Source organism: Carassius gibelio, chromosome B14, assembly GCF_023724105.1.
Source record: "Carassius gibelio isolate Cgi1373 ecotype wild population from Czech Republic chromosome B14, carGib1.2-hapl.c, whole genome shotgun sequence".
Lineage (NCBI taxonomy): Eukaryota > Metazoa > Chordata > Actinopteri > Cypriniformes > Cyprinidae > Carassius > Carassius gibelio.
Genome location: NC_068409.1, coordinates 22,543,110 through 22,570,111, shown reverse-complemented (window position 1 = coordinate 22,570,111; position 27,002 = coordinate 22,543,110). Strand labels below are relative to the sequence as shown.

The 27,002-nt window shown below is 38.5% G+C and overlaps 1 protein-coding gene across 1 annotated transcript in view; it reads left to right on the top strand.

The window, feature by feature from the left end:
* The window catches only part of kdrl (kinase insert domain receptor like), a 42,582-nt gene extending 16,235 nt beyond the window's left edge, over positions 1-26,347 (top strand). The window contains exons 5-30 of the mRNA XM_052574220.1: positions 566-728; positions 862-998; positions 1,168-1,333; positions 1,435-1,552; positions 1,694-1,863; positions 2,587-2,743; positions 4,269-4,389; positions 7,719-7,827; positions 9,101-9,388; positions 9,820-9,966; positions 10,094-10,219; positions 10,922-11,028; positions 11,122-11,257; positions 11,885-11,989; positions 14,208-14,321; positions 14,417-14,505; positions 14,583-14,736; positions 15,296-15,393; positions 15,931-16,053; positions 16,432-16,543; positions 18,212-18,311; positions 20,876-20,981; positions 21,579-21,700; positions 22,281-22,359; positions 22,465-22,565; positions 24,637-26,347. Coding sequence (XP_052430180.1) covers positions 566-728; positions 862-998; positions 1,168-1,333; positions 1,435-1,552; positions 1,694-1,863; positions 2,587-2,743; positions 4,269-4,389; positions 7,719-7,827; positions 9,101-9,388; positions 9,820-9,966; positions 10,094-10,219; positions 10,922-11,028; positions 11,122-11,257; positions 11,885-11,989; positions 14,208-14,321; positions 14,417-14,505; positions 14,583-14,736; positions 15,296-15,393; positions 15,931-16,053; positions 16,432-16,543; positions 18,212-18,311; positions 20,876-20,981; positions 21,579-21,700; positions 22,281-22,359; positions 22,465-22,565; positions 24,637-24,811 — 3,423 coding nt within the window. The 3' untranslated portion in view covers positions 24,812-26,347. The remainder of the gene's footprint in view (positions 1-565; positions 729-861; positions 999-1,167; positions 1,334-1,434; positions 1,553-1,693; positions 1,864-2,586; positions 2,744-4,268; positions 4,390-7,718; positions 7,828-9,100; positions 9,389-9,819; positions 9,967-10,093; positions 10,220-10,921; positions 11,029-11,121; positions 11,258-11,884; positions 11,990-14,207; positions 14,322-14,416; positions 14,506-14,582; positions 14,737-15,295; positions 15,394-15,930; positions 16,054-16,431; positions 16,544-18,211; positions 18,312-20,875; positions 20,982-21,578; positions 21,701-22,280; positions 22,360-22,464; positions 22,566-24,636) is intronic.
* Positions 26,348-27,002: the final 655 nt, after the last annotated feature.

Sequence of the window (27,002 nt, the reverse complement as noted above, 5' to 3'; positions counted from 1 at the left end):
CCATGAACATTAGGTTAGGGAAACAAACTGTACATGATTAGTAAACTTAGTTTAATAATCTAATTTAATGTTTTATTTGATTTTATTATGTATACTAGTAAGCAACTTAATTTGAATAAAGATTCGGTGCTCTGAACTGCACTGGCAGCGAACTACTTCAACAGTAGTGTTTTTTCCTCAGTGGCCATGTAATGGGTCTATGGTCATTTCTCACAGTTCTTTACTATATGGATAAACAATTATAAGCCAGATGAAACAGATAGTAATGTAACCTTCCTGCTATTGGGAGACCTGTGGCATTCGTCCTTCCTGTTTCCTTCCTTCCCTTCTTTCCTAGCAGGGCACTTGGACTCTGAACAAACAAAAGAAGCGAAATTGAGTATACAACTTAAACATGATCAGTTTCACACGGACAAGCTCAGTCCTGTTTTCCTCATTACTAGATGGGCTACTCATCATAAGCCATAAAATCTTCACACAACTTTTTTCCTTCTTTTCCTTCTTCACAAAGAACTGTCACCGTCAAGAAAATGTGCTAAATAAATTCTCTCCTCTTGTTCTACAGATGAATAATCCCATGACAGATCATGTAAAAAGGAGTGTGGAGTGGGATCCAAAGAGAGGTTTCAAGATTCCCTTGAAGCCTTATGACAGCTACCAAATGATTACGTGTGTGACCAGTGTGGATGAAAATAAATTTTCATCAGTCTACATGCTCTTAAGGATAAGTGAGTCATTTTAGTTTAAAGAGAAAATCCCAGTTACGCAATTACCTTTTGAAATCTGTCATTAAAAATTACAAAAGCTTTCTTCATGACATAACCTGGATTCATGTTGATACCTCCTGTTCTTGGTGCCTAGCTACGGAGCTGAAAAACATTGCCATCAAACCAGAACAACCAAGAGTAGTGGTCGGTGACAGCTTGATCCTCAACTGCTCTGCAGAGACCACCTACAATGGCTACATTGATTTTAAGTGGCATTTACCGAAGGGTCAGGTGAGTTATCAGGAGATGATAAGATGCTAAATGTGCTGAGGTTTTACCTAAAGCCATTCAGTATTAGATTAATGATGTACCCATTCAGATCTGCTACCTGATTTGAACTGGCATTATGTCATTTCATATTCAGCCTGACATCCTCTGAACTTTCTGTCTGTGTTTTCAGATCAATCGAGAAATGAAAAAGAAAAGGGTCAAAGATGGTAAAACCATCACGATGAGTAATGCTTTAATCATGCATAATGTGACAATGAGGGACAAGGGCACGTATGTCTGCATAGCAACAAATGATGACAAAATGCTTAATTATACAACTAAAGTAACTGTATACGGTGAGGATGTTATGTTGTGCCTCTACTTTAACACACTTTTGCTTTTGTTAAAAAGTTTAATATATATTTCTTGTATTTTGTTTTTCTATTTGTCTCTACAGAGCATCCATTCCTCAATGTGACCCATAATAAACGCAAATTAGTTTCTGCCATAGAGGGTAAAAAGGTGCAGTTTGAGCCACGGGTCAATGCCTTGCCAGCACCAGACAGAGTGTTGTGGTAAATTCATGATTTCCATTAAAAAATATATATAAATGTGACTCAAATGCCATGAGACAAATTGAATGTGTAGCAACCATGTTAAAGTATTCCACTAGTAATTAATTTATAGCATTAATGGGGCATTATTTTTTGGTATAGGTACAAAGATGGAGTTGAAATTTCAGAAAATTCCACATGTTATGAGACAGAGGGCTACAGCCTCACCATAAAATATGTGAGGCAGAAGGATGCTGGGATCTTCACTATCGCTCTGTCAAACCAGGAGAGGGGTCTCTACAGAAACCTCAGCTACAGGCTGGACGTCAGAGGTAATGCAGAAAGGCTGTAATACGATCATCTGAGGGTTTTCTTTGCTTTAAGCAATGCTGGACCAAATAGTGCTGTCACAATTTAACATAAAACACTAACATAAATAGCCAACAGCACAAAATCAAATACTTTTTGAAGCGTGAAGCAATGAAGCTAAACAGATTCTTTAGCAAATTTTGAATTTGTTGGGAGAAATCAAATTAAATTAATTGATATGCCCATCTCAGAGATTTCTGGAATGTGCTGTCAGGGCTGTGATTTTAATAATGTGCTGCCCAGATTTCCCCTTAATTTTTGGAAGCCTTCCATCCCACAATGTACACAAATATGATTGCCTTCTTTGGCCTAATATAAAATATTTATTTTAATGTGTCCCAAAAGCAAAACCAAGAACCAAGGTCAAAAATAATGGAAACAGTGTTAAGAGATTTCTGGTTGCAATTGTTTTTGGGCATCATTCATCAAATCCTGAAATCTGCCTGATGCTAAATCTTTAAACATACTGTTTTTCTCTGTCATAAGCACAGATGCACTTCAATGAGACAATAAAGGCAATATTGCTCCCTAAATATTATATTAGCCTGAATATTCTTACTCTTCCATTTTGGAGTATTGAGGTGAAAGTTTTTTAGTGTTAGCCATTGATCTGCAAATGATCTGTATTTTTTGTCTCAGACTGACGATTTAAATGATTGTTGATCTCTATGTCCATACACACACAGTTAAGCCAAAGATCTTTGAGGAGGATGTGGCTACAGGGGGCCCACAAGCTTACAAGTACAATGAGGGGCACCAGCTGACCTGCACTGCATTTGGGAATCCGATGCCAAACATTACCTGGTTTTGGCAGCCGTGTGACCCCAACCCTGATCTTACAGAGTAAGTCAATAGTACAAAAAAAAAAATTGACTTTTGTTACTGTTCATGTTCCAATTTACTTTGAATCAACAGGTCTTCTGTTTAGTATTTTACATCAGATAAAAGATTACATTACTTCGAATCACATTTCATTGTGTCAAAAATTGTGACAATGGCTTTCGTTTGTGGCTCCATAAAGAGTTGTACCCTCCTACATTGAAGATCCCTTTTCTTGCTGAGGTGTTAAAGTCAATGATGAATGTCGGCCTTTACCCACAGCTCTCATTATTCAAATGAACTGCATCCGTTTCCTTGACATCAGTCCAAAATAAAGTATGCTTATTGATGAAAAATAGCCCCAGAGCTGCATTTTGCAGTCTTTGGCTCTGTAAATGTGAGGACGATTTATTGTTCTCATTCCCCAAGCCTGCATTGTGCTTTAAGCAAGACTACTGCAGTGTAAATGCCAGCCTTTTAGTGAACCTTTATAAAAACTACGGATGTCCACTGAACTTAGTTTGTGTGTCATGACAAGATTCTCTCGTAATTGAGAGTAATTATTTGCCAAGGGGTACTGCCAAATTTGCAACAAAAATACTTTGGCCTTTGTACCACAGTGCCAAAATACCACTTTGCCACTTCTAAATATAATCAGCGATGGCAGTAAACACAACAGCTCATAATATAGATGGTGAGAAGACTTGATTTTCAACATCTAATGAGAGAGGTACATTGGAGGGTAATTGCAATGCCCTAGTTGGAAGAAAAACAGAACCATTCTTCTTTTATTTTCAGTAAAAGTAATTTATTTCTTGAGCAGTGACCAAAAAGAAAAATCAGCCACATTCACGCTGCAAGATTTGGGAGTTGTGGGAGTGAATCCCCAGTATAATCATATTTTATTTAATGTGCCATTAAGTGTCCATAAAATCAGTGTTTTCAAGGGTCCCACGTTGGAGATATCATTATTGCGCTCATGAAGGTATCTCTCAGAAGTCTTCTTAATCAAGCCGTGAGAAGTTACAAGTGATCCCTTGTTGACCATGGAGTTCTGGGATCAGCCTTATCTCAGCCGACCAGAGAGTGGGGGTGTTTCCTTTGAACGGTGACGCATGACTCAGCCCTTCCTGTCACGCTGCGGTTTCCTCTCTGACCTCGACTCTCATTAATCCGATTGTTCCTCTACTCAGATTGATGCAAAACAGGTCTTTGGTCTCCTGCCGGTTCAAGGCATAAAACACGTGACTTGATACATGGCCCTCAAAAAAAAAAAAAAAAAAAAACATTTGTTCATCAGGTTCCATGAAACCTTGTGTTTAACGGCAGAAGGTAAATGTATTTGAAAGACGTTAACTAAAAAAGTTAGTGAAAGGCTATTCACTGAAATCTAATGACTGTATGCATTGGTATTTCCTTGTGAACATCCTGCTTTGATGTCAAAAGGCAAAAACTTCCTCTGTAAACTCCAGAGCAGAAATATCATTCCTTTACAAATGTTGATTCAACAGTTATGATTTCTCTAAATATATGTGTTTTTGTCTGATAGGTGCAATACTTACACTGATCCTCTGCCTGTTGGAGAAGTCACTGAATCGTACAACGGTTATCCTCATAATTTGATTAAGGATGTCAGGAACAAGGTTGAATTATTAAAAAGTAAAAACAAGGTATGGATTACAGTATGTACAATTTTGTTATTTATTAGTTTTGCCCTCAAAGATGCAATTCTTTTGTTCCCTTAATGAAGTTTAATGCATAAAGAAATGAGTATATTTTTGGAAAAAAAATTCAATCACGTTAACTCACATGAGGTGAAAAGTAGCTGTTTTATTTTACATGGAGCAGGTTTCATCATGTTGAGATGACATGACCAGAAAGATGGTTCCTTATTTTATCTTGGTAATAACTCCTGTTATTGCTCTCATAATGGGAATATTGCATTGCTTCAGTGGTATTGGTAACTGAAAATTTAGCATGATGCTACTACAGCCAAATACAGTAGCTCGGTGTCAGCATGTTGTTATACAGTGTTGATGACTGAAATATTGCTAATATAAAAAATATTGAGTGTATCTTTAAAAATTTAAAATATTTGTTAGGTAAAAATATGCATTCTGACTGTAAATGGAATAATTAAGTGGAAATGTATTAGTTTAAATGTCTGACTTTCAAACCAAAGCTTTTTTAAATAATGCAGAAACTGGGCTGCTAATCCAGATTAAAGGGGTCATATGATGCTTTTTAAAAGACCATTATTTTGTGTATTTGGTGTAACAGATTAGGTTGACATGCTTTAATGTTCAAAAAAATATTTTTCAAATACTGTACATTACTATAGGTCTTCTATGCCCCGCCTCTCTCAAACGTGTCATTTTCTTTAAAGTCCCTCCTTCTGACAAGCGCAGACTGCTCTGATTGGCCATATGACCCAGTGCATTGTGATTGGCCAAACACCGCAAGCACTCGTCGGAAATGTGATACCCCTTTCAACCTGCTTCAACACTAACTGCGGTTACTGAAACCACACCTTCTTTCTTTGCATGAACATTTGGGCAGCATTATGCAAATATTTCCACATAGTGACGTAGACGTGTGGGGGTGTGTTTGAATGAGCCGTTTTAGGGGGTGTGGCACAGTCTTAACTTTGATAAAGAATATCTCTTTGGATTTGAGACTTTAGTCCTTGCAACTTTACAGATCTTCTTTATGCAACAAAAGCTTGTAACACTGCAAAGAGTAAGGAAACATTTAAATCGCATCACATGACCCCTTTAATGATACTTTCAGCTTCATTTTGGCCCAGAATAATTGACCTCAAAATACTGCAGTTCATATGAAAAATGCTGATTTAGAAGTGAACGGGGAAGAATCCAGATCTGATGTACTGCATCTGTGTTCCATTTAAAACTCATAAAGTCTATTGAACATTCACATTGCTAAATTGCCATTTTAGAAATCATTTAGATAAAATAGGTCTCAATATGATAAAGAAACCACACAAAAAAAAAATCAACAGTCTGCATTATGTTTTGAGACAGTGTAGTACACTTTAGTAGTCTTATTTGGCTGAAGTATCAATAGATTAGTGAAGAATGACATTCAGTGTGTGCATGTGAGTGATTATGTTTGTTCTCCTCTAATGGAACTGATAGCTGAGGCTCATTTAGCTCTGCTGTGAATTATGCTACGCTTCAGTCACCTTCAGTGGAGAACAGAGGCCAGTAAACAGGGCAGCTGCTGCTTTGAGTGTTGCCCAAGGACAGAGTTTATACTGATAAATCAGTCCATCTTACTGAGCGCAGTGAAGCCAGTAAAATCCTCATAAACAGAAGTGTCTCCCAGGACTATTCATGCACTGAATGTTGATTGTTTCAAGCCTGTTTTCAAACACGACATGACTTTAAATGCTATTTATGTACAAGGCAGTCATTGTGGTCCATCCAATGTGTTGTAATCACATAAAAATGTGTGAAAAACCAGTGAGTTCACAATGTCCCTGTTTTAATTTGACTGTATCCCTTCAGAGATGAATCCAGACTGCTAGAGTATCTATAGTTGTTTGCTTAGACAGATCTCCTATGTCTGTCACTCTATCATCTTTTGCTTGTGCTGCCAAATGTTACATTGAACACTGCAAACATTTTGGAAAACATCCCATGAGGCCTTATTAACAAAACCACTCACCCAAAACTTATTGAAGCACAGGTTTTCACTTGTAGCATTCCCCTACACCTCAGTATGACTTGTACACCAGGTCAAACATGTATTCAACTGGAAATCATCAGCTAAAAGCTCTGAATGATTTTTAGTCACCACCAAAAATATAAACGTACAACTTTCAGATTTATGTGACACGGTATATTCTCACAGTAGGAATGTCATTTAAAACCAATCATGCCTTCCCTCCCCTGTGCTAGGAGGTTCGTTCTCACTATGGAATAGGTGTAAATTTTGTGGTTAGCTGTATTTAAAGGCTTTTGTGACAAATAGATGATGCTTTGCCGGGATGAAGCACAGCAGTCAGTGATAACAAGGCCCCATTTAACAGGGTGGGATTTGTTTAGGGTGAATTCCTTTCTGTCACCTCATATAAATTCTCCAGCACTGTGAATAACAGCCTGGTAAGAGTCCATCTGTGATGGTTCCTTGTAACCTTGTAAATAAGAAAAGGCTGTCACAATTAAAATCAGCTACATGTAAGACTAAACAGTGATATTACAACAAGTCCACAGATTTACATTAAATGAGCTCCACACCTCATTTCTGTCTGTACAGCAGCGTACTGTTGGGTACAAAAGAAATCCTAACCTCCGTAAAAATTCTTTTGCATTAAATATTACTGTTCTACATCTTTACAAACTAAAACAGACACAAAATTTAAATACGTGTTGTTCAGAGCCAAAGCCATGCTTCTTACGTTTCAAATGCGTCTTATAAACAGTCTGTGAACCCCAGGAAGTAAGCTGACAAATGAGTATATTGCTCCAGAAATACACCCGGAGTGTTTCATACCTTTGATGTGACGGCCAGGAAAACAGATGTTGTTTGAAACTGAAAACAGAGCTCTGTAATCTGGTCTTTTGCCAAAAATCTGCATTATTATTATGTCTATATAGGCTATAAATGAGTTCCACTTGAATGGTGACATTTTAAATGTGTATCAGGAAATGACATGGAACGCAGGCACACCTCCTGTGCTGTATTCTATGTGCTGCATTTGCCCTTAAAACTCCAGATGTGGTCTACTAAATGTGTGAGGCTGAGGAGTGGAAAAAGGTCCAGTTGTACAGTAAACTAGTCCTGTGATCCGTCTGCTTACAGGAAATAAATGGCTCAAAGTTTAATGTCATAGACACTGAGATGACATGATATAGTGCTATTCCTGTTAAAAGAATATTGTGTTTTGTTTTCAAATCACTTTCCTGTTAAAAGAATATTGTGTTTTGTTTTCAAATCACTTGTTTACATTCCTAATGATCTTCATCCATTTTCTTAGACTGTAAGCATTCTAATGGTGGAAACAGCTAATGTGTCAGGGATCTACTTCTGTACAGCAAAGAATGAACTAGGAAACCGGACCATGAGAATCCCTTTCAGTGTGTATAGTAAGTGGACCATTTTCATTTCCTGAAAGTAAAAAATCAATTTTAAAAGATTTGTGGCAGCTTGTTTCTGATTTAAATGATGACAGTTTTGTTAATTTGATTCTACCACAACACATATCCAAAATACCAGGGTAATACCATGTATCTAGATTTTATTTTCATATATAAAAAAAATACTGTACAACATTTTTTGGTTATCCTCACACTCATAATCATGCAGTATGTCTTTAATCTTCACAGAACATTTTGTATTTTTAAATTATCTAATAATATTTCACAAATTAAATTTTAGTTTTGACTGCTAATAGTCTATTAACACTGTTTTAATACATGATGAATTCTGGCTGACTTCTAAATGTACTCTGGGAAGTCAACATGTGTTATGCTTATGATAGAGCCTTACTGAAAAATTTGGCAGTGAAAAAAGTTCCTCACTCCAGGCAAAGGCTTGCAACTCTGCTCCCCGTTCTGCTAACATACTCTGGAATTGACTGTGGTACTGGAATGCCAATCTCTGTTTTATAATGAATCACTGTTATATGTTGCAGACCAGGGTCAAATGTGTCTGAAATGAGAAACCCATTCACTGAGTTACGTAATGAAGAGTGTGTCGGCTGTCAGAGTACTCAAAGCTGCCTAGGTTAGAATGATTAGAAAAAAACGAGTTGGAATGAATAGCAGCCGAGACTCGTGAAGTGTGAAAAATGAGAACTGTGCAATAAAAATGGAGACAGAAGATAAAATGGAGGATGTCAAGTGGCATGTCTCCAGAACCGAACTGAAAGCCCCAGAGAATATGCTTTGCTATGCAAGAGGTGAAGATGACTTTGTGCACAGGAATGCTGGTCAGAGGGATGAAATAGTAATAACAGCTGTCTCCTCTAGTTGGACGTATATTGCTGTGAATAAACAAGCGTTTTGCCGGCTCCCTGGAGGCCTGGCCTTCACTGCCATCATTTGCCAGCAACATGCTTCCAATTAGGAGTGATGAAACAGGAAATAACTGCAAATTTGACATTCCTGGCATGGCAGCGGACAGCTTTGTGTTTGTAGTGCAGGCCAGAGTACGGTGATCTCTTTCAACAGTACATCAATAGCGTAGTTTCAGGTCCCTCAAGAGCCATATGTTTAGTGAGTTAGTCATGCTTTCTCTGATTGTCGATTTACCAGATTATGCATGAAAAGCACACAGTAAGTGTATCATGTTGACTGACATGTTCAATGAATTGTTCTTTTCCATCCTGCTTCTTAATGTTTCTTTTACCTTCTCTAGATCAGACACAGCCGTTTGAGATCAGTCCCTCGACAGCTGTTGCAGGAGATGACGTTACATTGACCTGCAGTGGCACAAGATATCTCTACGATAGGTTGCACTGGTACGGTTCACGGGGTCACATAGTTCCCAAAGGCCAAACCACTCTGCAGATCAAGCCCTACTCCATATCTTTGTCCATCAAGTTGCCCAATGTCTCTAGAAGCCAGATTCTGGGCTATGAATGTCGGGCTTTAAACATCAACTCCAAGAAAGAGGTCAATACAACATCTCTTTTGACTATTAATGGTGAGTTTGAACTACCAAGAACCAAAACATTTTATCTTTATGAAAGCATCAGCTTACATCATATGATGTAATGTAAGACCCAGCTTATGTTACTTATCAGTGAGAAACAAATAGCACTGGTGCGTGAATGGCAGGAAGAGGGGTTGTTGTCATCATAGTTTCAGTTTTATGATTAGTACCCTGTATGGCTGATTAATACAATAAATTATAATATATATATTATATAAATAATTTTTTCATTGATGTAGACTTCTGAGAATTGGGATTAAAGTGTCATCAGAATAGAGCCATGTTGTTGATGTGAAAGATCTCGGTAGAATTCTATTAATTCACCCTTGTGCTTGAATTGCTTATAATGATATCTATAATCAAATAATTTTATAGAAGTGTGGCATGTTAATGAGAAAAATCTCTCTCGTTGTCTGGCACAGAGAGGAAAAGGCCCACGCTGATGCAGAATCTGACCAATCAGGATGTGAACAGCAGCAGCACCCTGACTCTGGCCTGCTTTGCTGAGGGTGTGCCAGAACCCGATATCAAATGGTACAAAGACAAGACTCCTGTCACAGAGGGACCAGGTGAGAAAGCACTAAATGGATTTATATGTAGTCACAGGTGAAATCAGCTATTTTACAGTGACTTTAAATGTTGATCCTTCTATCAGGGATCTGTTTTATATGTTGCATCTTTCAATAATGCTTTCAGGTATCACTCTAAAAGATGGCGTTCTGATCATTGAGAGGGTGAAGAAGGATGATGAGGGCACTTATGAATGTCATGCCAGCAATGATAGAGGGGAAGCAAAAACTAGTGCGGTCATTACTGTAGTGGGTGAGTACCAGCTCTTCACTTGCTTTTATTTCTTTATTTATCTTTCATATTATCATTATTCTGCAAATTGTCCTGCTTTAGAACTTTCACTTCCTTTGTGAAGATGATTCAAAATCCCATAGGCACTGATCTTTTGTATAGTAATGCAAACAGGACAGCCTTTTTTGGCCAGACTTTGAATAACTTCTGAATGAGAACGACAGACTAAGGCTGCCAGGAATACCATGCAAATTCCAGACTTTTATGATGGGGGTCTGGGAGTTAAAGTCAGGGTCCTCTCACAAGGGAGTTGACCTCTTCATAGGCTTTGAGGATATTCATTAATGACCAAAGAGAAATGTTTTTAAAGAAGCAGGGAGTTTAATATGAATAAATTATTGTCTCTTCACTCAGTAGTGAAATTCAGTTACACTATTTATCCTGTAAAAAACTAGCTTGACTCGATTCAGCAAACCCAAGCCTAACAAATTCATTCAAGGAGAGCAGAGTGTGCTTTGAATTCTTTCTTTTTCCTCTTTTGGAAATCAAAATTCCTTTTGCTATATGTAGTATGAATGATAAATGAGAACAAGTGAGCTGGATCCTATCCAGTAGAACGCTGCACAAACATTGTAGATCTGACTCAAATTTAGTGCAAAGGCAGAAAGCATGAATATGGTACAGATGGTTCTCTCTTTGAAAACATACTGTCTCTGCACACAGGAGAAGATGGTAAACCAAATATTGAGGTGATCATCTTGGTGTCTACTGGAGCAGCTGCAACGTTTCTTTGGATAATGCTCATTCTCTTTATTCGTAAATTAAGAAAGGTAAGTCATGCAACTACATAGGAAGAATGACAGAACCCTGTTCTATTTTGTCTGAATATTCTGTTTTATGAACTATTTTTTTATTCCTACCAGCCAAGTTCAGCAGATTTAAAGACGGGGTACCTGTCCATCATCATGGATCCCGACCAGATCCCCCTTGATGAGCAGTGTGATCGTCTGCCCTATGACAGCAACAAATGGGAGTTCCCCAGAGACCGCCTCAGGCTCGGTGAGTTCAAAGAGCTTTTTCAGTCACTTTTACTCGCTAAAAACTGTAGTTTTTTCTCTGAGAGCAAAGCATCTGTTTAAACAGGAATGAACTCAAGTCCTTCATGATACAAAAGTTATTGGTTCATAGCTCATTAGACTCATTAGAGATATCATGCTTATTTTTTCAATATTTTCTATATTCTATCAATACAGATCGCATAGCTGATATGACTTAGTTTTGGAAGAATTTCATATTGAAGTCTCTTTCTTGTGGTACTGAACATGTAAAGAGCCATAAAATACAAAGACAATCTTATCCATACACAGTTCAACACAATTTGCTCTTTCTGCTCTTTAATTGCCCTAATCCTCAGGCCTTTTGTTTGAGAACGGTGGGCATCAGGGTTGTCTAAGTTTTCAAAAGAAAATATTATGCTTTTATATATCAGCAAGCAGCTTCTGTCGTTCAGTCTTAACTGCTCCATGAATTCTCAGTGGAGGGTCAGTCAAGCAGTCCCAACCTCAGCAGGCTGTTTTAATTACAGCCTCACATCTTTCCTGACAGGGCATCCTGCCTGATTTATGAGCCCCCAGGACACGGCTCGCTCATGTAGACACTCTCTCTCTTTCTCTCTCTCCGTAACAGGTAAAACTTTGGGCCATGGAGCATTTGGAAAAGTTGTAGAGGCCTCTGCATTTGGCATAGACAAGATTTCAACTTGCAAAACGGTGGCAGTGAAAATGCTGAAAGGTAACTGCAACATGTTATGATTTCACGGGCTCGAAAAGCCATTACAAATTACAATTTGAAAATGTACTAGTTTTTTTTTAATGACACCAGCTGCATGAACTTCAAAGTTTCTGCAAAACCTTATGATGATATTCTCCAGCATGATTTGGAGAGTGATCAGATGAGCATCTTGTGCTTCAGTGAAAGAACAAACATCTGTTTACACAAATTTACTTATTGGATGAGTGACCTAGAAATAGATCACCAGAGCGTTTCTTTGTTTCAAATTTCAGCTTTGAACTTTATTCTAATTCTAAGATTTGGATTGTGGTTTCAGACTTTTAGACCTCACAATATAATGCTATCAGATCAACAGAAACGCAGTAAAAGCACAGAAAGTACTTAGTTGAATGTAATCAACATTCCTGTAAGTTTTCTCACATCACAAATTTCCTCTATTAGAAATGTAAAGCCTTTTTATGGCAGCATTGAATACAGTATATTGAATGCAAATATAAATCAGTTATTGAAAACAGAAGTCCATAGTGGATCTTTTGGTATTCGTGCATGTTTCTTGAGTGCATATGAAGATAATTAGCAGCTGTTCGGGGTATTGCATGCTGCATGTGATAGTCCACAGATATAAAACCTTGGACAGCAACATACGTTAGTGAACTGAATGTGCAAATACACACGTAGCATTTATCACTGACCCATGAACAGATGTTTCTTAGATCACACCAAACCAGAACCAGCACGCTTCACGCAATTGGTCAGTGTTTGCTATTTTATTGCGTATTTCCAAAATGTCCACTGTAATACAACAATATCGAGTCAACACAGGGAATTTGTATTATGCATTCAAGTAAAACAAATATTTTGGTCTAGTAGGACTGTATCCTCTTGTGGTTGTATTTGTTTAAACTCTGTCCGTCTGGTCAACTGTCTGCAGCGTTTGTTTAGTGATGGTGCGTTCTTGCAGAGTGATAAGCACCGCTCTGGTGGTGGTGGTGTTTTGTTTGCAGTTGATGATGATAAATCCCTGCACTCATTAGATGTGCGTTCCCACTAGTGTTATTATATTAGTCTTCCCTGTGCATTAAACATGGAAGTAGAGGCTAGACTGATGTCTCTTTATGCACTACAGGTAACCTCTTAATAAAAAGCAGTTCCCTTCATTTAAATCCATTCTAATGATCAAATCTACTGCCTACATTTATTTTATTTCCAGAGTATGATGTATGATGTAAATTTTGCATGATTATTATCACCCAAATCTTAAAAAATCAACAATGCAAAGAAAAAAATTCTCTGCCCCCAGTTTGACATCATGAATAGTCTTCACGCTGGTTTCATTCCTTCCTCTACTTTGAAACAAGGAGCGCCAATATTCCTCTCAGTAAAAGTCACTGTGAGGTGTCTTTGGTGTGAATCATGAACGAATTACTGCTCAACGTTGAATATAGCTCTCCTGTGTCATTTTGATGGGTCTAAACCACAGGAAACCTGTCGTATTAAAACAACAGCAACCCAGTCTGACTTCATGACCTCAGTAGGTCACCAGGATAGTGTTCCTAACCACATATTTCTCTAGAACGATGTACAAACTTCCAAGAACCTTAAAAAGTGCTGTTTCTCTCCTTTAGACAGTTTGTAACAATGTTGCCGCCAGATGTTGATCTGTCCACTATAATTTATGGCGTGCATTATGTCTGTTTAAGTTTCCTTTAAACACGACAGGCTTTGAACTCTAATTTCATACTTTCCATGTGTGAACGTGATGTTTATCTTGATTATCGAAGCGCTGGTCAAACTGTTTCGGTGGCATGATTGAATTTTTACCCTTTTTTATTTATAGGGCAAATATATATGTGTTGTTTATTATGTTGTTTGTAGGACAGTTCTAAATCTGTGTATATAGACAGATAGAGAGATCAATTATTTTATCTATATTTTTATAGCTACATTGTATTTTCTGTATAATTAAAAGCATTTTAAATTTTAAGTCACAGTTGTCTTAATACCCATACCCATCTCATACCCATTTGAAACAACAGTAACAGTAACTGAAAGCTCAGCCTTTTGACAGGAGACCTGAAATACAACAGCGTTGTTGAGACCACCACAACATAGTCATATATTTTAATTGCAAACAAAAATCCTTTCTGAATATGAAAGACATTCCATTAATTAGTTTTTTCCTCTTATCCTCTTCTCCAACGTCCTCTACACTCAACAGCGGGAGCTACAAATAACGAGTGGAGAGCTTTAATGTCTGAACTGAAGATTCTGATCCATATTGGTCATCATCTCAACGTAGTCAATCTGCTAGGAGCTTGCACAAAGCGTGGAGGTAAGAGCAAGCTGACAAGAGAGAATTCAACCATGGCGATATAAGAACTTTGTACAATTTTTTAAACTTTATCTTCTCTGTTGATTTACGCTCAGGTCCACTAATGATAATCGTTGAATTCTGCAAGTATGGAAACCTTTCTAACTACTTGAGAAGTAGGAGAGGAGATTTTGTGGTTTACAAGGTAAGCAGAATATCTCTTGTACATTTATGCAATGATTTAACATTATGATGGATTATATTGACTGATAACATCCACAGTCTCAGGACGGTAAGGCTCTGCGTTCCAGCTCCGGCTGTGATCTGAGCGAGCTCATAAAGCGCAGGTTGGAGAGCGTGGCCAGCACAGGAAGTTCAGCCAGCTCCGGCTTCATTGAAGATAAGAGCTACTGCGACTCGGAAGAAGAGGAGGAAGGTAGCGACTGAGTGTCTTCCTTCCCTTCTCCCTTCCTCCCTCTCAACCCCTCACCTCCACCCCACCCTTTCTGCTCTCAAGGCTCCGCTGATTGTTTTCCCCCCTCAATCTGATAGGTGGCTTCCTCAGGGATTCATAAATACAAATGATATTTTGTACGAGCCACTGTCACCCACTGCGCAAAGCTTTTTCTTATTTCCTTCCCCCCAGACTAGAGTTAGTACGCTGTGGGTACATTGGGTCGTGCTGTCCCATGCCGGTTATTTCCGGTCTGATAAACTGTTTACTCAGGTGGATGATCCACCCACAAGCCCCTCACTTGAGTATCATTGACAAAGTGCACGTCTCAGTCTGCAACTAAAAAAAGAAGCAACATTTCATTGTGTCTCCCTTGCGGATGTGTCTCTAGTAAACAGGGCAAAATATATTACAACTTTATTAAGGGATTGCAAAAGGATCCAAACTTTACAGATTTGTAGACACCACAGATAACTTGATAAACTTGCATAACAAAACAATGGTTTTAATTTTGCTAATAGCCTTCACCCTTTTCTTGCAGAGCAAGAGGATTTGTATAAGAAAGTGCTCACTCTAGAAGACTTGATTTGCTACAGCTTTCAAGTGGCTAAAGGCATGGAGTTCTTGGCTTCAAGAAAAGTAAGAGACTCAAGATTTAATGAAAAGTATCTCTAACCATTGTAATGTATCGTTGTATTCTTAGTTTGTTATGGCAGCCCATTTTAATACTAATTTACTGGCTTGTAATGTTATACGGTAATAATCAATCTCTGTATTTTGGCAACACTTGTCCAAAACTCCAGAATATAAAAAACTCACATTACTTTATTGATCCAACACACTCATTCACACACATCCAGCAGATGAGATTAATTGGCACATACTAAAGATGCGGTTTAGCACATGTGGTTTAATCTCACCTCAGGTCAGAGTTTCCCTGATGGCAGTTCCATATGTTTTACATTAACACAGCTTTCCATCATGTGCTTCATCTGACAGCGTAATGCCACACATGGTTCAAATAAGACAAAAAACGCATCTTCACTACAGTCCCTTTCCCTGGTTAAGACACTGAGAGTAGAAAGAACATACAATTATATCCTGCTATTACATTAAACTGATAGATGAAGTATGGTAGACCATAATGTAATAGGATCTCTCTTTTACTTCTGCAAGTGTATTCACCGCGATCTGGCCGCACGTAACATCCTGTTGTCTGAAAACAACGTTGTGAAGATTTGCGATTTTGGACTTGCAAGAGATGTGTACAAGGACCCAGACTATGTCCGCAAAGGAGACGTAAGTGTGGAAGATTATCCAATTACTTCATGTCGTTCATGGTGCAGTTAGGCTGTATAATGCACACAGTGTTTCAAAACTACTTAGTGTGATGGACGCAAATGATAGCGGTCCAAAAACCACTGACACTGTGAATGTTCATCTGGAATAAGATAAAATGTTTCTGATGATGCCAAGAGTCTTTGGCGTGCTGTTAGTCATTTTATAAGCCCTGATAATATTATTGTGGTCAAAAGATGTTTTCTTATGGTCAAGTGTGAGCCAAGATGTCACACAGATTGTATAATCAAATAAACAGCGGTTTATAAGCTACACATTTAATATTGGGAGTTGTTCCTTAACAGGTGAGAGTAACATGGTCCGCTTATCTTTTTATAGGCCAGACTTCCCTTAAAGTGGATGGCTCCAGAGGCAATATTTGACAAGATCTATACCACTCAAAGTGACGTGTGGTCTTTTGGAGTGCTAATGTGGGAGATCTTCTCTCTTGGTAAATATCATCGCTGTCCTAAGAGCGTAACTCACATTCTCTTTATTCACCTATTCTTTGGAGACACACACACAGCACTGTTGCAACAGTTCAGGAACTTAGCAATTAAAAAAGAGTTTAAAATACTCTCTAATGTTGTATTTTATTTTGACTGTTATCACACACAATCTTGATTTAATATTTTGGGGAGATTCGATTATGAAACAATCAAAATGTAATTTCAAGCTCTAATGATTTCAGTCGTTCAGTTCTTGGAATAGTGTTTTCTGCTCTGATGTTTTCCATGAAACCAAGTGTCGGCTTTTCCTTCCTTTCTTCTATAGAGACGTCTCTTAGACTTTGTTTGTTTGCTTTACTGGTTCACTGCATTTTACACCAAAGCAAAAAGCCCAGACAGGATTCAGCACCCATTTCAAAGTCAAACACATGAAGTACTGTAGGAAGGCAACTCAGCACATGCTGTGCTTCATCCAAATAGAAATAAAATGAACTCGAGGGTACTCGATCAAAGACACCTGGCACAAACCGGGCTGCTCATGAGGTGCCCTGCGCTCTCAACTTCCTCCAGATGTGGAGGGCTATAACTGTCTCAGCTTATTTTGCCAGTAATAGTGTAGAAATATTTGTTTTGCCATTATAACGTTTTCACAATAACATCAAAATATAACACAATGCACGGTTTTTCAAAATACCATGCAACCACTAAATTGTATATTTAAATCCCTAAAATTCTCGATTATAAATGTGGTTTCAGGCTTTTGAATATAAATGTGTTTTTAAAGATTTGCCTGGTAAATGCATAATGAATAAACCAGAAACAACAGTAAAATTCCCCTAAATCTACATTCACACTGGGTGCAATGAACTCTGTGGGAAAATAGTAGGGCATCATTTTGCATGTTAAAATAAAGCAACATTTATAGGAAAACACGATATAAATAATCCATTATCGGTGATATAGAAGGAACAGGATCTTAACTGATGACTCTAAGCTGTCACAACCACTGGCCTGCACTGATTTAAGTTGGTGTCAAATAGACTAACATAAAAAGTTTAGAAAAATGATTATTGCTACTTGATAGTGTCCATGGGAGAAAAGTTTGCACCGCACCCAAAGTACACTCTCATGTTTTGTGTTGTAGATTGAATTTCTTATCCCTGTTTTTCTAGGCACTCCACATCTACAGCACTCTATTCCCAAAGTTGCAGGAGATTTCAAGTGCTGTTAATGTATTTGTTTTTAATGACTACCTAATCTATGTCAGAAGGGGTTTAGACCATAGTTTAATGAAAGATCGACCTTTTCCGAGATTCATTGTTATGATCTGCATATTTTAGCGGTGTTCAGATATTATTAAAAGGATTTCACTCAAGTAAATGATAATATTGTTTCATGAACCATGGTTTTTGCAAAGCCTTAGCAGTCTGCAAATTCATGCTGTCTTAATAATTTAGTGTTTCTGGAGAAAACAGCTTTGCGTAGAGTTTCCAAGTTCAGTCATATCGGCCCCGCTGATGCTGATTGTGCAGAGGTCTTTCCATTGATCTCACTGTGCACTCAACCCACTTCACAGTTTAGTGAGCTTCTTGTCAGACCCTTTGAAGTGGCCAGAGCTCTATTTCATGGAAAAGTCTTGATAACCCCATTATTCTCTTTCTTCTCCCCAGGTGCCTCCCCTTACCCTGGCTTACACATTGATGAGGAATTCTGCTGCCGACTGAAGGAGGGCACCAGGATGAAAGCTCCTGAATACTCCTCCTCTGAAATGTAAGAGTCGCTCTGCTTGTGTCACTAATGTCAGACAGTCCTGATTTGAATGCTCTTTGTCAACTATACATGCAATTGTTGTGGAACAATTGCCATGTTGAGTAATGAGTATTTTCATAAGTAATTTTTGAAGCTTTATTGGCACAAATGATTTATTATTGTTGTGAGAAATCAGTTAGGTAATGTTAATATATTAGATAAACTGTTATATAACAAAACTAATGACAATCTAGCATAAAAATGCATGTTTCCAAAAATGATGAACATGCATGATTCATATATTCATCCTTTATTATTTAATTTATTGTAGAAAAAACAGTTTTTAATTTACACAATAGCATAGCATTCACCAGTCTCAACCTGTAATCCTGTTACCCATTATATAATACGAATATGTACATTTATTTTTATATTTGCATGCCTGTTACCTTTTCCAGCACATGCCACTGTACCAAAGTATGTACGGAATTTTTTTAAGTATTTTTTTTCTAAGTAAGTTCCTTCCTTGTGATCCCAGGACTTTTAAACAAACTTCACCTCACTCTGTAACCCCCTACAAAACATTCTAGGGTTATTAGCTGGAATCTGCACTCTGGGGAAAGAAACTCTTCTCCTATCGATACAGTTGAAATGAGCAGAAATATCTCATTTCATTGCTTTGACACAAGACTGAAGCCTTAAATGGAAACAGATCAATTATTCACAGAGAAAAAGAAAAAGAGCACCTTCTGATTGGCAGCTAGTTTATAGTGCAGTTGATGTGTGCTAGGGATTCATTACAAACTTACACCAATGCAGCTGAAACTCAAGCTCACATTAAAGGCTTCGGTCTACCCAAGCAGCAAGGGGTGGCCAAACACAGTGGCAGGGCCCCTGGGCATCAGACAGGGAAACCCACCAGCAAGATACTCCCATTGTGATTACAGGGTTAGAGAGCAAGCCAAAACTAAATCTGAAAGTTTTCAGATGTAACAAGATATGAGAGAAGAGGTCATGGTATCAATTTTAAATGTGGAAAGGAAGTGAAGCGGACAACTTCAGATTAGAGTTGCTTTTACATAGGTGCACAGAACTGAATCGCATATTCACAGCCTGTTCTCAATAACAACCCCTACTGCTGTCAAAGAAGTGCTCTAATCAATCTTCGTTTTGAAACTAAGGGCTAGTTCAGGATGGCAATTTTTTATATCTGATATTCTGTAACTGTATCACACCCACTTGGAAACCTGAACAGAGCACTTATGTTTTAAACATAGCACGTAATGCGAGTTGTCTCACATTTGCAATCACACACTCCAGTTGAACATAACAAGAGGTCATAAAAGATGGTGATTGGAGATGACCTACAAAATGCAGTCCAGACCTCAGACCTGAACTGAATTCGGCCCTCATAAATACAGCCTGATGCCAAGTCCTCAAAACTGCTTTAAAGAAGTTGTCAACTAGCGTTACAGATAAGGGTCAGTTTAATATACTGTATCACCTTTAGAACTGATAACACTGTTTTTCAAGTTATGTGCCGGCCTCAAGGTTTAACATTACTATATTTCCAACCCTGGGAGTAACCCTGACCAAACTAGAGAATTGAATCATCTGTAGAATCATCTGTCTAGACTGATTCACCAATTTAATGATGAACCAGTTCCCATTGTCCCACCGAACTAAATGCTACTGGCTGTCCTTAATGTATTTCCATTAACATTTCCATAAGTGTGAGTGCAACTTGAGAGGATATAGAACATCCTGGTGTATCGTTGATTTTAGAGGAACCACCATTTGCCATTTTTCTGAACTTCCTGTTAGTTTAAGGAGTTGCTCCATCTGGCTTCATTAAAATAACCATTTTAGAAGTCCTGCTTCCTCCTGCTAATCTCCTTCACAGCCCACGAGAAGAGTACCTCCTCTCTGATCAGTACCTAACTCAAACCCAGATGGATATATTAGTTGATTATTGTAAGGAAGTAATGAGTCATCAACTAGTACAGTAAATTTTCCATACTCCAAATTGCCCAGTGTTGTGTTAATCAGACGGGATCAGAGAGTTTCATGGGTAACAGGCTTTATTTATGTAAGGACCTGTGAGTGCAACACCGTAGTATAAACAGGATACAGTTCAATCATCGCCAGTCATCATTTACTCAAATGCCTGCTTGGTGCATTGACGCCCCAGAGTTTCACAACTGAAACCTAGCCTTCAGATAAACTTAACCATTATAGGCCACTGCAAAATCCAATAAAGGTCCCCAGACGTCTCTTGTGGGGAGAGATGCTGACAGCTCGTGTAAAGCAGGAGGAAGTTCCTCTCAACACAAACTCTCATCCTGAGAATGGTGCAATGAAAACACTCCGCCTCACTCCTCGTGTCACGCATTGAATATTATTGACAACAGTAAATAACTGGATAAAGCGAATTTGCAGACTAACCTAGAGGTCAAGGCAAAGGGTGTGATTCATGAGGGTTTGTGTAGCTGCTGAAGAATTGCAATTTATGATTATGGCATATTATTAAACACTCTGTATGTTAAAAAGGACATTCTTTAACATGTGCCTGTGTCTTTCCATAGATATCAAACCATGTTAGACTGCTGGCATGGAGAACCATCCAAGAGGCCCACTTTTATAGAGCTGGTAGAGAGGCTAGGAGATCTGCTACAAGCTAGTGTGCAGCAGGTAAGAGAGTCTCACGCACTTCATTACATTGCACGGCTTTCCACAGACTTTATTTAAATGTTTACAACTCTGACCAGAGCAAAACCACAAGAATTTTATGGGATGAGAAATGCACTGCCATTACACAGGAAAAACCATGTTAAACTGTGTTTAACAACTAGTCATAGATGAAAGGTGAATATTTTATGAATGTGATGAATGGAAAGATTTAAAGTGAGTTTGGAGTGACTGTAAAGAAATGTTAAGACTTGCAAAGTCAACTCATGAAGAAAAATAAAGTAAGAAATGAATCTGATTTATAAAATGGCTTGAAGAGAAGATATGGTCTCAGTAAAAGACTACACTACACAGCATAGAGAACAAAACATATTCAAAGCCATCTGAATTGGACGCCCTCCAAACTCTCTCTTTCTCACATAAGGAATCAAGCTTAGTGTACTGTCCGGACTGCCCCTAATAACATAGTCTCCATAAAACATATTCACACATTCCCTTACAGATTTATGTACAGATTCCTCTGGAATCCTTTCAAACTTTATTGCAGGGTGATGTCACAGTTTTAAAATGAGCTGAATGTTTAAACACCTTCTCTCTTAGGAGGGAAAACACTACATCCCAATCAACACGGCCATGTTGAGCAAAGCAGACCCCTCAAACCTGAGCCCCACAGAGGGGACCTCCACCAGACCTGCCTCTCTTAGAGACTCCGGGACAGCTTGGTAAGACAGCTTTATCTTATCTATTTAACGGATATCTGTTCAGACTGATTTGTTTTTATAATTCAGCTGTTATTAATCACTCGGAATGAAGGTTCTACCATCTATTTTCTGGTTTCCATTCATTTTCCTGTTTCAAACATGCACTACACGTCATCCCAACTGCCTTGAATGCTTGAATGGTTTAAAAGTGAAGGAAAGCACTAATTGGTTCTTGATAAGAAATGGTCCTCATAGGCCCCTAAAGGAATTTCCTCTTTTGCCCCAAATGCATTTATGCCTTCTTAAGATAATATTTATCCAACTCTTGTGTTTCCATAGGTCCTTCAAGTATATTTGTAGAGAATAGTATCGAAATGCTGCAATCCCTGTTATCCCTTAAGCTGAATATAAAAGATATCGCTTTACCCTGCAAATTACAAATATTTCATCCAACTCAGCATTGAACTTTTACTTGGAAACTGTGATACCGAACATATCCCTCTCGCTGTAATGTGTTTCATGTATTTGTTTGGATCTGCCAGACATGATGTCATGAGAAACCTTCTAGACTGATCTGAAATGGAGTATTTGATGCTTTCAGGAACATCAAGATCCGCCCAGGGAGTGTGAAGACCTTTGATGAAGTAATCATGGAAAATGGAACCAACAAGAACCACGAGGTGAAGAGCTGGTTTTTCACACTCTCCCCTTCATAAGAAAAGGCACGTTACGAAATAATGCAAATATATTGTATCTGTGGTTAAATAATGTTTGGTTGTTCACAGGGAGGCCAGTCAGACAGTGGAATAGGTCTATCTTCAGACGACCTGAAGACACTGAAGCGTCTGGAGTCACTGGCCAGACCCCGGAGTTTCATGGCCCGAGCGTGAGTATAGTACATTCACAACTATTTAGACTTTGCCTGGACCACAGTAATGGGTAGGTCTGCCGGCGTATGCCCTGGAGACCCTCCCACTGGGCTGGAATGTAGATGCCACAATTGTCTTACAGTTTCTCCCCCCTATCTCCACACGACTCCAGCCACTACCCCTTTTCTTTGAGAGACGTGCCTGCGCGAGAGTCTCTCAGACAATAGCACAGTGGAGAGATTTTGCCTAAGGTGACAATCTCAACAGCCAGACAACAAAAGCAGGGCTGGGCGTGTGACTTGTTAAAGCTGGCTGTAAGGTCTGGTGACTAGCATCTTTGTTTGTACCGCCTGGGTCATAATGGCCTCTGACTCCATCACTGAAACATGCTACAGATATGACACATGGCCATCTCATACAATAACATGCCTTTATTTTATTTAGGAAGTATTTGAGAGAATGAGTGTTTAATACTGTTAGTGATTAAAAATATATTCCATTTAGTGTTCTATTATTTTTGCTAAAGAAGGTAAGCTGTGAATACAACCTAAATAAATTGAATGCTTAATAAAAATTAAGATAGTCTTCTTAAAAACATAGTTAGTTCTTGCCCGAGACAAGCCTAATAATTTATTAACCACAGACTAAAGTGTGCTAGGGTCTGAGACATCATTATTTGTTCATAAATGAGCCCCAGGGCAAATGGCGCTGAAAACTAAAGTGAAGGTGGCCTTTTAAGTTATTAATGGCAGGCCATTGGGCTGGATTAGCCTTGGTTTTGTTAAAGCGTTTGAGATCTGAGACTGCGTTTATGGTCTTCCAATGCAGCAAAGGCCAGGGTTAATCTACAAAGGTTATCCTCTAAATTGCATTCAAGGGCTTGTGGACTATATTGCATCCTAATATTTGAGGGCAGGGGTTTGGACCACCAATTGCGGCTAGACAAATAGTGATAATCTCTTACTGATTGGAGGTTTATGACTCAACCTCCAATTTACTGACTAATGGTCATGCTGTTTAGAAGTGTTCAGTCTAAATATATGATTGGCAATAGATAAGGGCAGCTGAGTGAAACAGTGGCTACACCACAATGCCAGGGCTATATTATATGATCTTCATCTATAAAAGGATCTTATTTTACGGTTTATGGTTACGAAAAAAAAATGGTTGAGCATTAGTTTATAGATCAAGTATCTTAAGTAAAGCTGTCATTATCAAAAAAATAATCCCCAACATGGAGCAATTAATTTATAAGAAAATAAATTGTCCACTACAGTTTACAAATATGACTGTGAGCGAGTCCACAGCATGATACAAGAGACATCTGTATAACTGACCGCCGAATGCTGCGATCAACCAATCAGATTCAGGTGTTCCAGAGAGCTGTGTAACCTCGTTTTAATAACACCACACTTCCACAATTGTTTTATTACTCTACTGCTATGATTGATAAGCCAAGTTTGATTACAAATGAACATAGTCAACAGGTTTGGATTAAAAACACTCTGTCAGGCTTCTGTCAGCACTCCCCTGTCTTTCCATGTCCAGTGGCCTCCTCATCCCAAACCAATATGAAGAAAAGCTGGGCACAGCCTGCATCCAGCTGGCAAATCCATGCGCAAGTTGCCATGGTCACAGGCATGGGAAAAAAGACCCACTCTGAGCATGTAGAGAATGATGTATATATTGTAAAGAGGCGGCCCCTGCAGAGGACCCACTCAATCATTGTCACCTTTGACCTTCTACAGCTTTATTACTATGTCCAAGATTCTCCCTCCACATTGTGCCTTTGGATTCCACCTGGTACTCCCACATTTAGTATGCACATATGTGAAGTGCTTGGCACTGACAGCTCTGCTTCTCTCTGTGTTCAAATCCCAATACATGCCATTTCGCATAGGTATTTACTGCTAATTATCGCCCCTTGAGAGACTGTAGACTAAAAGCAATGCAAACTCACAGAGTCCCTCCAGGGTGTCTTGACCCGTTGACCCCAGATGAAGAGTTGTAACAACACACAGAGCAAACTACAACAGAATAATACTATTTCAACTGGAATTCATTCAAATCGTTTTGCTTCTTCCACAGGATGAAGAGCAAAAGTAAGGAGTCAGTTCTGCTGGAGGGCGAGAAGGAGAAATACCCACTACTTGTTCCCTCACTGGTCTTGAGTCTGGAGGATTCTCTCGACCCAGAGCTGGAATGTCATAGCCCACCTCCAGACTATAACTATGTGGTGCGTTACTCCACACCACCTGTTTGAGTTGATCTGCATTCTTTAGCCACCAGAAGTGTCACCCAGTTTTGGAGGATCTGATTGGTTGGGTCCATTTTAGATCTCTTTTGTTTTCCCCCACTTTATTCTGTACTGGACTGGTCATTTAGTTTCACATTTTCTCTTTCTGTGCACTTTTTCAAGGTAGTGTGTGAGTACAGTGGGCTGCCACTCATATAATTGTGGCAGTCTGACATACAAACGGACCACCTCAGGTATTCCTGTCCAGTCTACTGTGAACACAACAAGCACATTTTATTACAATAATGGCACTGTTTTCCCCAGCATTTTTCATACAGAATGGTGGCTAATAATGAAATCATTTGGTCAGTGGCTAGAACGAGAGGACAAAGGCAATTCTTATTTTATTTCTAGATAAATATTTTATTGTAATGAAAACTGGAATTTTGGTTATATGGTATTTTATTTTTATTTTGCTAAAATTATTTCGGAGCTCACTAAAGCTCTTTTTTTGTTTTAGGAAAATATTTTTCTTTAGAATTAATTTCACTTATATTTTACTCTGTCAGACGCAAATGTCAAACAAAGACCACAGATCATGAATAATTGAATGTGCGGTCTGAAATTCCTTCCCAGAACTCCATCTGAAATTGCAGGACACATCGATCATGAACACTACGGATGCACATTGTATTTCCAGGTTCTGTTGCTTCTGCCTGAGGGCCGTTTTCCTGAGTCGTGTTCAATGAAGCTGAATCTCAATGAATCACTTTTGTTCCCCCATATAGTATTTTTTATCCTCATAGCTCTTAATCTGGATCATTTTAAAGAAATTAGTCAAGCTTACTGTCTTACACATGACAGGACTCAGTTAGCATTGTCTATCACTGTGAAAAATGTTTCTAAGGCCTTTTCAAGTAAATGATTCATGCATATTTAATAGGAAACATGTTAATTATCGATCAAATGTGGACCACAATAAAAACGGCCTTGCTCTGTTCAACAATAGTTACACTGTGTTGTGTACTTTCCATATTTAAGTTGTTTACACTACTGTATACATAACAGCACGTAATATGTTGTGCAGCTATTAACCAGAGGAACATATTCTGTTACTGATTCAGTAGTCTTTCATGCTAAAATACTACTAAAGCTTGCAGGGCAGGCTATACTATTGTCAACAGGCTGGTCACCATATAAATGGTCATGATGATTATAGTAAAAACCTGCACACGTGTGTGTGCTATCAGTATTAACTACTTAACATGATGGAATGGGTGGGAAATCATTGCATTGGCTAAATCAGATTGTAAATTGACAGTTGTAAAAGCAGTTAGACCCGTTATTGCTAAAGTCCAAGTGCTACATTCATAGTTGATGGACTGTCTTCCAAATAATGAAGTGTATATACTGCCAAATGATGCTTTCAGTAATGTTATTTTGACTGGTGTTTGTGAAGTAAATTTGTATGCACTGATATTTTCTACATATATTTGTTTGTATTATAATTGTATTTTAATATTAACCAAGCATAAATAAAGATCTATATATTTATATATAGCACCTTTTCAGAGTCATGATTGCGTTTGTACTAGTACATAACAATGACAATGGTTTGCCTGTCAAGTACTGGATTCTTCTTCCTATAGCCGGATTTCTGATAAGGTATATTTCCAGTTAGGTTAGGATGACTGTAATTAGATTCTTGGTGGAGATGGTTAGGCTGTGTGTCATCTGTGCACTGCTCTTTGGTTGCAGAGACACATTTCCTGAACGGGGTGAGCTGACGGCAGTCTGTCTGTCACCAGGACAATACCTCTGTGAGCAAGAAAAGGAAGGGCTTCTCCATCACTCCCAGCAAAACAGAACTCCAAACACAAAACTTCCTAAGGGCCAACAGTGCCCCCCAGCTTTGGCGCTAAAACGCTTAAGGTGAAAAAGGTGCATATTGTTGCCGTTTCTGCTTGTCATATTAAAGATAAACAGTGTGTACTTTGTAAAAGTTCACTTGACTTATTGAGGATTGGCGGTGTGTTATTGGCTTGTTCTGAAGGTTGTGAGACATGTAAACTGATTCAGGAATATGAGCTATAAACAAACAAGGGAAGGATGTTGGGAGGGTTAGGGCTCATCATATTCTGGCTACAAGCACAAATGTGGAATTCACGCACACCTCATATTTTTCCAAACTCACAGGAAGTACATAGAGTCTCCGAGT